General features: G+C 39.4%; 1 protein-coding gene across 1 annotated transcript in view; it reads left to right on the forward strand.

Moving 5' to 3' along the window:
* Window positions 1-390: 390 nt before the first annotated feature.
* LOC308380082 (collagen alpha-6(VI) chain-like) overlaps window positions 391-12,481 on the forward strand; it is a gene marked incomplete at both ends in the record, with an annotated part of 29,396 nt that continues 17,305 nt past the window's right edge. The window contains 12 exons of the mRNA XM_080857361.1: window positions 391-791; window positions 3,097-3,277; window positions 3,396-3,680; window positions 4,118-4,189; window positions 4,360-4,656; window positions 4,920-5,039; window positions 5,338-5,464; window positions 5,687-5,892; window positions 6,194-6,322; window positions 10,595-10,685; window positions 10,930-11,526; window positions 11,841-12,401. Coding sequence (XP_080713487.1) covers window positions 391-791; window positions 3,097-3,277; window positions 3,396-3,680; window positions 4,118-4,189; window positions 4,360-4,656; window positions 4,920-5,039; window positions 5,338-5,464; window positions 5,687-5,892; window positions 6,194-6,322; window positions 10,595-10,685; window positions 10,930-11,526; window positions 11,841-12,401 — 3,067 coding nt within the window. The remainder of the gene's footprint in view (window positions 792-3,096; window positions 3,278-3,395; window positions 3,681-4,117; window positions 4,190-4,359; window positions 4,657-4,919; window positions 5,040-5,337; window positions 5,465-5,686; window positions 5,893-6,193; window positions 6,323-10,594; window positions 10,686-10,929; window positions 11,527-11,840; window positions 12,402-12,481) is intronic.

The following is a 12,481-nucleotide window of genomic DNA, read 5'->3' on the forward strand; positions in this document are numbered from 1 at the left end:
TTGAATAACAAACCAAAGGAAATAAACCGTCATCATAAGTAGTGTTGCACCGATACCGATACCAGTATCGGGTGGGGCCCCGATACAGCACTAAAATGGTGGTATCGGTATCGGCGAGTACCAATAAAATAGTGCATCGATACTTTTTTTTTTTATCAATGGTTTGGTCCCCAAACAAAACAAACACACATAGAAACAATACAGGAAAAAATAAAAAAAATAAAAAATAAAAATGATCAAACTTTAACTTTAACTTTGTTCAAAATCAGAAAAGCCACAGTGCTGCTCAGTAAGGTAAACCATCAATTATAGAGGACTAGTCCTCAGTTATTAAATTTCTTCAGACAAAAAGTTGAGAACATCCGCTCACACCTCTCCACCACTTCTGCCATGCCTCTCACAACTGCCAACCCACTGTTAAAGTCTGTCCCGCCCCTCTGCTTCTTCTCTGATGTCACGCAAGAAGAGGTGGAGGCTATCATCAGAAAAATGAAGCTGTCCACCTGTGCCTTGGACCCTCTCCCTTCAACCCTGCTGAAAACCAACATCTCTGCCATCTCTCCACTCATCACCAGGATCATTAACCTCTCCCTCCTGGCCGGCCATATCCCTAACTTGTTAAAAACTGCTGTCATCAGACCACTGTTGAAAAAACCCTCTCTGGATCCTGAAGTCCTCTCCAACTACAGGCCCATCTCCAATCTTCCTTTCCTATCAAAGGTTCTGGAAAAAACTGTTGCAGCACAACTCCAAGATCACCTCAAACTTAATAATCTTTTTGAGAAGTTGCAGTCAGGTTTTCGTACTGGCCATAGTACAGAGACAGCCTTGGTCAGAGTCACCAATGACCTCCTGATGGCAGCAGACACTGGCTCCCCATCTCTCCTCATCCTCCTGGACCTAACAGCTGCTTTCGTCACAGTGGATCACAACATCCTCCTCCACCGCCTACAATACACCATTGGGCTCTCAGGCAATGTGCTAAACTGGTTCACCTCCTACCTAACCAACAGAACTGAGCACGTCGCCTTGGGCAAAAACAAATCTTACACCCACAACGTCACCTGCGGCGTCCCTCAAGGCTCTGTGCTAGGCCCCACCCTCTTCTCCCTCTACCTGCTCCCCCTGGGTAATGTCATCAGCAAGCATGGGATTTCCTACCATTGCTATGCTGATGACACACAGCTCTACATTAGGACAACACCCACTTCTGCTGCACCTCTGCCAACATCTACTCTGACCACCTGCTTGGAGGAGATTGAGGCGTGGATGAAGGTAAACTTTCTACAGCTGAACAGTTCGAAAACGGAAGCCATACTAGTCGGCACACCACATCAGCTCCGCTCTTCCTCCATCACTAACATTACCTTCTCTGGCCAAAACATCTCTCTCTCCAAATCAATTACCAACCTGGGTGTAAAAATGGATGCTGAATTGACTTATGACACCCACATCAAACACCTCTGCAAGGTTTCATTTCATCACCTCAGGAACATTGCCAAACTCCGTCCATCACTCACCCTGGCAGATGCAGAGAAGCTTGTCCACGCCTTTGTCTCCTCCAGACTTGATTACTGTAACGCACTCCTCATTGGGATCCCTGGCAAGAACTTACAGAGACTGCAATACATCCAGAACAGCGCTGCCAGGATCCTGATGAGGGTGCGTAAACACGACCACATCACCCCCACCCTGAAAGCACTTCACTGGCTCCCAGTCCCACTCAGAATTGAGTTCAAGGTCTCCCTCCTCACCCACAAATGCCTATACGGACATGCTCCCCCCTACCTCAGGGAACTCCTCTCCCCCAGACCTCCTCACGCTCCCTCCGTTCTGCATCTGCAAACACCCTTCAAGCCACCAGAACTAAGCTCTGCACCATGGGTGACCGGGCTTTCTCCTCTGCTGCCCCAAGGCTGTGGAATGCCCTCCCTGACCATCTCAGGGCCCCACAGTCTACTGACGTTTTTAAAAAAGGCCTAAAAACCTATCTTTTTTCAAAAGCTTTCTGCTAATTATGTTCATTGTTGTTGTTGTTTTTGTGTTGTGAATATGTAGCACTTTGAGATCTGTATGATGTAAAGTGCAATACAAATAAAATGTATTATTATTATTATTATTATTATGTCTGAAGTGCTGAAACTGTCAAGAAATGTAATTTGACTTTCTTACTGTTACACTAGTATTATACATGTTATAAGTTCATGGAAGTTGCACTATTTTGGCATTTGAGAAAAAGAGTTTATTCAATTATTAATGTATTTTACTTTCTTACTGTTGCACTTCTATTATACATGTTATAATTTCATGAATGTTGCACTATTTTGGCCTTTGAGAGCCAAAAGTTTATTCGGCTATTGTCACCCATACCAGGTAGGCAATAAAAAGTTCTACTGGATTCACTTTGTATTAGTCTTCCTGCTTCACAAAGGTAGGCAGCAGCTTGACAAAGCCATGATGGCAATGATTTTACATCCAAGTAGTATGCAGCTCTTCATACTATATACACACACACACATCAATTTCAAACAGAGTGGTATCGGTATCGGCCGATACTGCACAGCCAGGTATCGGTATCGGTATCGGAGCCAAAAAATGGCATCGGTGCAACACTAATCATAAGACCAACACCCACTTGTGTCGCATTCCTGTCTGGGCTCAACTTCAGAATAGCAAGGCTGTGACCTCATGGAGCAGCTCATCAGGTGTGATTGTGTCATTTATTTATGTGTGAAAGCATTTCCAAAGAGATAAGTATTTATTTGGGTGAATCATAGAATAAAGACACATGTTGACTCAAGCCTTCCTGCCCGTCTGGTTATAGAAATGTCTTCATCTGAGGGAAGTTACTCTGAGGGAAACACAAACATTTGTGATGGCCTGATTCTGAGGGGCCAAGATGCGGCTGCACAGGTTAGTGAAGCACCTTAAACTTTACCAAGATCAGAAGACCTAGCCGTATATTGCATCATTACAAAATACATATGACATATTACACATGATACATATGTCAATACTTTGAAAGCAAATACCTTCAGTTGAAAGCTGTATCATTTATAATGACTGATGTGAACATTGTAACAACACATTTTGCAGATACGCGTATGTTAACCTAATTAAGCCAAACCATGAGGTGGCTGTTGGTCATAATGAATGTCCTAATGATGGTCCTATGCTACTGAAGTTCCCAGGTGCTCAGAAGAAAGTGGGAGAATTGACGCCAAAGACTTTACAGCTGTTCTCTGCTTCTGAAATGTTCACCTCTACTCCAGCAACAGTAAGATGGCCACCTACTAAAAATGGCGAAAGCCAAAATGTGAAATGGATTGCTAAGCATCAAAGGAATTAGCTTCAGTATTTGATGAAACAATGATTGTTTATTCTCTATTCAGCAGGCCACTGATTTGGGCATTAAAACAACTGCAAAGGTGAAAGGCCCTGAGGTGAAAGTGAATCACATGCAGACTTCACAGCCACCTGTTAGCTTTGAAAAACTCCAACATGGAGTGTCAGAAGTGCAGTTTAAACAGAAAAACATCAAGATGTGTAATCAGAATATAGACACAGTTAAAAGTGAGGACCCTCCTAGGATCTATGAGAGTGCTTCACCTGACAGCAGATTTCAGATTATTGAGAAAGGGGTGTTACCTGAAGGTCAACTGTATCCACCAGCCATACCGGTAAAATTGTTGTTCCTGCATATATCATTTTATTGACTTTTTTTAAGAAGCACGTCAGGCACACTAGCTTACTATTCACTCACTTATTACTGTGTCATTACAGATTTAATGCAACTCCTATTATTCCACAATCAAGTGTGAAATCTTAAATTGTAAGTCCCATAGAGGATATCTGGTAAACCTGTTCTCTATTGACAGCTCAGTTGGATATCATTTTGCGCTCAGTCTGCCCGAATTGTAGAATTGGACTCACCTCATAGACTTGATTTAACTTCTTATTTGTGTGGCATAATGAACGCAATATATCAGTTGATATTGCCCTTATTAAACATTCAGGGTCACATGCTGCATCCATTTATACAATAAGCTTCACTTGATGAAGCAGCCTTTAATTAACCATCTGTTGTTAATAATTTTTTTCTCCCCCTTTTCACTAGATCTATACCCAGACAATTGTGTCAGAGATTCCACATTTTAAGGGCATTAAAACTTCTCAGCTATCTCCTGAAGTAAGAAAAACTCAGAAAAACTCACAACCGCCGTTTGTTGTCAGCTGCTCTAAATCTTTGGTGAGAGACACTAAATATGTGTTTTGAACACAACTTTGTTTTTTAATTTGTTGATGGTGACAAACAGCTTGCATCTGAGTAACAAGGCCTTTGATTCCATCCCATCCCAGATCAGTGCTAAACAGGAGGATTCTCAAGGAGCAACTGATCGGACACTAGCAGAGCAGAAACAACAGAAACAGCAAGGGCATGAAGAAGCTGTAAAAGTGCCTCTACTTGAAGGGCCAAAGCAGCTGAAGGTGCCCCATCTTGAAACACTAAAGCAACAAAACGTGTCTCATCCTAAAGTGAAAAAGCAACAAGGGCATGAAGTGACTGTGAAAGTGCCTCATCTTGAAATGCAAAAGCTGGTTTACTCTGTGGTCAAGGAGCTATGGGAGATATATGACCTTGGAGAAGGCCCGAAGGTTTTAACGGGATTGCCGCTGCCACGTCCATCTCAACTCTTTCTGCAAACCTTAACTTGTGCGCAACACATGGAGCCACGGACCAGGCACAGCTACTGCAAGGTTCGTCCGCTAGGTCTACTGTAGAAAAGGGGGAAAATATAGCTAAATCAAAAGTGAGGTTTTTAGACAAAAAATTACAATCAATTAATTAATCAATTACAATAAATTACAAAATAATATCACTTGAACATTAACACAATTTTTTTGTCTTCTGTGTGAAGCATATATTTGAACTCTGCTGGGAGATCCTTCAGGATATGTATACCAAAGATTGGTCTGGTTTGTCAGACCGACGGCCTGAGGACCAATTCAAATCCTTTCGTGACCTCTCCAAGATTCAGGTAAAATTGAATGAATGGCTTTATGATTAATGCTTTTCAGCACAGCCATTATTGCATTTTCCACAGTCCCACCGATGCCAGATTTAATCGGTATTGTTCAGTCGGGACAACTGAAACATAAATAACTCTTATAAAGAACATTATATTACAGTTGTATAAAATTATTAAACACATACCTTAAACTCAGTCCACCTTTATGTGACTCAATGAAGGGGAAAAACCCAGTGGTAGCAGTGTTCACTTTTTAAGTGAAATTTTAATAATTAATTTTCTATAAAGGTCTTATGTCTTTATCCAGGAGTACATAACCAAGAAGATCTTTAGACTGTTGGGAATGCAAAATACTACTAATAAGGCTGAAAAGAAATATGGTGGAAGTACCCAATATCACATTGAGAATGAACTAGAGCTTTACCCCAATCCTCGTAAGTACAATGCGCAGCATTTGTTCATCCTTGCAACTTTTCTCTGAGAAAAAGTGGGGAGTTGGAGGGATTGCTGGGGATGATTTCATAAAGTGTATTTCAGAAAGACTGTCGATGTGTGTAGGAAGAAACAAAAGCCTACAATATATTATCATGTCTAATATTATGTTTCTAATAATTAGTCATTATAATTAAGATACTCACAATAGCCTCTTCTTGAAGGGCCAGAGCAGCAGAAGGTGCCTCACCTTGACACACCAAAGCGACAAAACGTGAAAAAGCAACAAGGGCATAAAGAGACTGTGAAAGAGACTGTGAAAGAGACTGTGAAAGAGACTGTGAAAGAACCTCATGTTCACCTGCAAGAGCTGGTGTACACTGTGGTCAAGGAGCTTTGGAAGATATATGACCTTGGAGAAGGCCCGAAGGTTTTATCAGCAATGCCTACACCTAGTCCAACTATACTCTTCATGCAAACCTTAACTTGTGCGCATCACATCGAGCCAAGCTGCAGGCACAACTACCTCAAGGTTCGGCCACTAGGTGTACTGTATAAGAGGGTGTACGTCGCTTTGGACAAAAGCGTCTGCTAAATGACTAAATGTAAATGTAAATGTAAAATATGGCTAAAACGAAAGTGATTAAGTCAGTTTTCTAGACAACATAAGCAATTTACAAAATAATACCACTTTAACATTTACACAGTTTTTTTTTGTCTTCTGTGTTAAGTATATGTTTAAACTCTGCATGGAGATCCTTCAGGGTATCTATCCCAAAAAGCCTGGTGCATCACCTACTTGGTCAGACTTACGGCCTGAGGACCAATTCAACTCCTTTAGTGACCTCTCCAAGAATCAGGTACAATTTCATGAATGGCTGAATGATTGATGCATTACAGCACAGCCAGCATTGCATTTTCTACAGTCCCCCCAATGCCAGATTTAATTGGTATTGTTCAGTCAGGACAACTGAAACAAAAACAAAAAACTCTTATAAAGGACATTATATCACAGTTATATGAAATTATAAAACACTTAAATAAACATACCTTAAACTGTCAGTGGTAGCAGGTGGTTTTACCTAATTCTTTTTTGTGTGAAATTTTGATAATTAAATTACAATAAAGGTCTCATCTTTATCTAGGAGTATGTTAGCAATGAGGTCTTAAGACTGAGTGGAATGAATCCTGAAAGGAAATACAGTGGAAGTATCCAATGTGACGTTGAGCATGATTGAGAGCTTTCCCCCAATTCTTGTAAGTACAGTGCGCAGCATTCATTCATCCTTGCAACTTTTCTCTCAGAAAAAGTGGGGAGTTGGAGGGATTGCTAGGGATGATTTCAGAATGTATATATCATAAAGACTGTAGATGCGTGTATGTACATAGGTAGAAACAATAGCCTACAATATATTATCATGTCTAATATTATGTTTCTAATAATTAGTCTTTTTAATTGAGATAGTCACAATTGGAGGGAGCTCAATATATCCATGCCAAGCTAATTCACATACATTATGATTTCAGTGCTGCAGAAAAATATATGAAGTGAAGATAAAGTTGGCAGATGATGTCCTTGAGTACATAATGGGACACTTTTATGACCTTAATAATTTTTTTGTTAAATTAATATAAAATGGCTGCCCTCAGTCCCATCTACATTTCCCTCATCACTTCCTATCCCTACCAATCCCCTCCGGCAATGCATTCATAAAAATAATAAAAAAAATAATAAACCATAATTTGGGGGTGTATTCTTTCTTAATACTTAACTATGTGAACATAACCACAAAAATTACTTTTATAGGCTGTAATGACTTAACAAAACATACATGTGACAAGTACTGTACATTTAACAAATTCATTCTCTAGCACAGCATTCAGAGTTTTGGGAAAAGTGTAACTTAAATATGAATACAATTTTAGCTTTGTGTTTGTGCGCGTCTTCATTTCCCTCATCAGTGGCTCTGCCATTGGCCAGTGGTGAACCAGACATATCCTTAAAAATGTAAACATGGCAGTGTTCGTCTGTTTCCCAAGTAGGTCCTGACCGGTTAGTACAGTAATGCAGGGCAGCTGTTTCACGTAGAACAAATACCTGGTTCCTGAAAGATATCTTCTGCTTCTCGTCAAACTGAACAGTACTGTTTGAGTTAACCTCTAAACAAATGCCCCTCTTGCAAGCTGGCAAAGGGCAAAGAAGATCACATTTATGTTTCAATACAGTATTGCTACAGCACAGATTTTCACATATTAAATTAAAAAAGGTTCTCAATTGATTGAAAGTGTCATTAAACAGATACAAAACCATCATTATTAACTGTCTTCCTAAACTGAATAACACTGACACTGCTTGTTGAAATGCTCTGTGTGTGACCATCGTGGGATGAAAAGTGCAGGGCCTGAGACTCTCAGGGACATGTTTCTTTCCAAGCCTGACATGAGAAGGTACTCAATGACAGGACAGAGCTCTGTGTTTCCATGCTGATTTTACTGTATAGACATACATGCACTGCCATATGTATATGTGTATATATATATAATATATATATATATATATATATATATATATATATATAAATTAAAAGTGATCCAGGAGCAATTTCAACAAATTAAACTGAATAATTGTTTTAAAGTGTTGCTCTATTCTTCTTTCTGATCTATTTTTGAGATACTGTTTTATTGCATTGCATGTAACAAATTCTTGGTCTTTCAAAAGTTCCTGGTCAAGGTCCTAAATAACACAAAGTTTACTCAGGTTTACTCAAGAGACCAGTTGTTCTTTGTCAGTTTATTCCCTAAGTGAGCGAGACACTGCATCAGCTGTGTTATTATAACCACAGTCTCTCGCATTACTTAATTTAAAACAGTTTACTTTGTCGGGATATTGTGTAGAAATGTTGTATGTGTTTGCAGGGACATTCCATGTGCCTCTGCTATGAGTAATTATACTTATCTTGTCTACTGGCAGTAAGAGTTGCCAGGACCTTTAGCTAAACCCAATAGATCACAAATGTTTACCAAAAACAGTTACATGTTATTTGTTCAATGTTTAAACATAGGAGCTTACATTTACACTATGTTCTATCAAGAGCTGAATTAAAGTCTGTTCTTACCAGAGCTTAGTATCAGAATTAAATGAGACAATCATTACTTTAGTAAAAATATGAGACATAGATATCTTGGGTTTCATCTTAAAGAAAGAATATTTATCAGTACACATGAGAGTCAGACCTCAAACCTCAGACATTTGTAACTGAGTACAAAGGCAACCTTCAGGTGACTTTTGTATACATGTCCGGAACTTTGACTGTAGGCAGTCCAGTCCATGTTGTTTGCAGAAGATTTTACTGTGAATACCAGAACATATTTGATGTAATTGCTTTAGGAGTGAATACACTTTACTTGGGCTACAACAAAGAGATGATTCCAAAGTAAACCCAAATATATTGTGTGTGTGTCTGTAAATATGTGTGTGTCTTAATGTAAACACAAGGATACTGTGTTTGTGTGTGTGAGAGAGAGAAAGAGACAGACAGACAGACAGAAAAGTCCAAGTGTAGAGTCCAAGTGTACTCAAGGATAATGTATGTGTATGCAGAGAGAGAAAAAAATACCTTATGGGCTGAGAGTGGTGTAGGTGGGTGGTGGCGTTAGAAACATCCTCACCAAATCACCAGGACAGCAGATCATCTCAGGCCGCGGAACTAGATGAGTGAACTCTCCTTCCTGGGCACAGCACAGATGTAAGTACATTTATATTCTCTTTTACAATAGCAAAATGCTGTGAGATGCTTCAGCTCTCTCTGTCCTGTAAATTAAATGTTGTATTGTTTTAACGAAAAAATATTTAGATTGATAATGTCAAGCATACCGCAAGCCACACAGATCATGATGGTAAATTTACTGATAAAAATCCTTTTCTTACAATTAAATACAAAAAAATTCAAAAATAATGAATAATGAATCCTGAATACTGAGTGGTGAGTGTTGATTGTGGTTTTACCCCAGGGCAGAGCTGGACTTCAGACGCTTATGGGGCACTGTGTTATATCTTCATTTTAAAGGGCACTTTATCACGCTTGTGGGTTCATCGGGGCATTCTACTGGGTGCTTTATCAAGCAGTGACAATTAGGGTTAAAGACGTATTAACATACAAATATATTATAAATCACACTTTCTGGTCTGCATCATAAGTGTAGTGTGTTTTTTGGTAGTGTTGGACACGAGGAGGCATTCATTCACTTCTCATACTTTCAATCACTTTGACATTTCACGACGATATGCTGAGAGCCTGTCATTTATTCTGGGGTGCATGCCATAAGTCATGTGTTGGGCGATAGAGGTTCAGGAGGTAGAGAAGTCGATAAGCAACTTAGATATTAGCCTCTGCCATCGTTGTATGAATGGATAGATGTCTGAGGCATTCATCTGTTAAGCGCTTTGAGTGCTCTTTAAGTACAAAAGTGCTATATAAATGCAGTCGATAAACCATATATGTTTACAAATCTCTGCATAATGTCAAAGGTTCCATTATATTTGATCCATTTGTTATGTCGTCTCCCTCTTTATGGTTGCTTCTGTACAGTACAATGCTATATTGTGTATATATCCTATGTCCATGTTACATTGTACATGCTATAGAAATGTTTTACTCAATATAATGTTATTTGTCCATTATAAAAAAAGATGAAGAATGTTTTCAGTGTATGGTGTGCCAGAGTATGTTGCGACTCTTGTTTGAAAATGATTCAAATTGTCCGGTTAACAGTTTATGTAGAAAATGTAAGACATGTTAAATGCTCTTGATTTGTATTTCACCCACATCTGAGAAGTTCAGTTAACTACTTCCAAAGTGAAATCTTGACATGAAATAAAGGTAACTGGACTAAATGGAATCAAAAACTGTGGTGCAATTAAAACAGATTTGTCACACTAAATATTCAGGGTTACAAAATGTAATGTAATACAAAATGTAATTTAACGTAAGAATCTTTTTTATTTATCTGATATGCATCTTCTTATTTCTTATTTTAGTATTTTTCTAATGCTATTGTTTCAGAAGGACAGCTTTTACTCACACCAATGTTGTTATTCAAAACTAAAAATCTTCTGAATGTTTATACTTCAGGATCTCAAAAACATCTTGAAAATGACGCTGGCACATATTCTGGTCATCACGTTCATAGGAACATGCGTGACTGTCTGTGCTGGACAGCAAGGTTTGTTCTTTTAAATAATAAGTCTATCAGCTACAAGAATAAGACACCAAGTACTTGTAACACAGCTGGTCAAACACACTGCTTACAAAAGACTGTAAGCTGTTTTGAAATTTAGAAAAAAGCACCACCTAAATGACTTCAATTTATAATTAATATACTTCTAAAATCGAAGCAAATTGACTTAAAATGACTGTTCATTCTCAGATTTGAACACAATTTTTTTTTTTTCTCCTTTTGCTTCCAGTATGTAGACAGGAGGTTAAGGCTGACATTGTATTTCTGGTTGATGGCTCCTGGAGTATTGGAACAGAAAACTTCAAGCAGATCCAAGATTTTCTCTACACTCTGGTAAACAGTTTTAGTGTGAGTCCTGATCAAGTCCGCATTGGCCTGGCCCAGTACAGCACTGACCCACGGACAGAGTTTCTCCTAAACACCTATCAAGACAAACAAGAGATTCTCGAGTACATCAAGAAATTGCCTTACAAAGGAGGTAGCACTATGACTGGCGCTGGCTTAGATTACATTCTCAAGGAGCAATTTGTTGAGCAAGCAGGCAGTCGAGTGAGACAGGGCGTACCACAGATTGCTGTTGTCATCACAGACGGTCAATCACTAGATGATGTAGAGCCACACGCTGATGACTTGAGGCGTCGGGGAATCATACTCTATGCTATCGGGATCAAAGATGCAGTTGAGGAACAACTGAGGAAGATTGGTAACGAGCCCCATGACCAGCATGTGTACAGCGTCTCTGACTTCAGCGCTCTTCAGGGCATCTCTCAGAACATCGTGAAGGTGCTGTGTACCACCGTGGAGGAGGCCGAAGATGACTCACAAGGTAAAGTGAAACATTGCCAATATTGCTCTACTTTTAGATTTCAAAATGGAAAAATGCCTCACATGTGAACAGAGAAGACGCATTTGACTGCAGGAGGAAGTAGATTTACCATTGGTTTCTATCAATTTTGTCAGTGAATGACCAATGATGATGCAATTCTGCCACCATGCACAGCTGAAAGTGTTATTGTGTCTTTTTATCTGATTTACTGTCACAAGCAATCACAACCTGCAAACTTAGTGTTGCTGTTAACATCATACCAACTTTAATGTTGAGTGAACATATTCCAATGATTTTTCTTTCCCTTGTTACAGTGTTTGCTGACGTATTTTTTCTGGTGGACAGTTCAATAAAGCCTCAACAGTTCCAGATGATCAGGACAATACTTAATCGACTGGCAAACCAACTCAATGTGAATATTGACTCTAATCGCATGGGCTTGGCACAGTTCAGTGATGACACCAAAGTAGAATTTCGTCTGAATAGCTACAAGACCAAAGAAGAGGTCCTCGCCCAGCTAAAACGCTTTAGACTGAAAAGCGGTGGACAACGAAAAACTGGAGCAGCGATGGATTACACCCGCACTAACTTGCTCAACCCAGAGGCTGGAGCTCGTCTATACCCAGGCTTTAGACAGTACCTGGTGCTAATGACGTCAGGGAGTTCAGATGACAACGTGCATAGGCCATCACAGACCCTCAAAGACCAGAGTATTAATGTGATCACTGTTGGGGTTGATAATGCTGATCCTGTGGAAATTCAGATCATTGCCACAGACCCCACCATGTCTAAGACTGTGGGAAAAAGTATTGGGCAGATACCACAGGAAATTAAGACAATCATTGAAGCTGAAGACACTTTCAGTGTTTCTGATGGTAACTATTACATCATTATAATATATTTTTCTTTGTTGATTCTAATAGCCTTCCATATTCTAAGATAGTTGCACCATCTC

The sequence above is a fragment of the Sprattus sprattus genome (assembly GCF_963457725.1).
Source record: "Sprattus sprattus genome assembly, chromosome: 19".
Taxonomy (NCBI): Eukaryota; Metazoa; Chordata; class Actinopteri; order Clupeiformes; family Clupeidae; genus Sprattus; species Sprattus sprattus.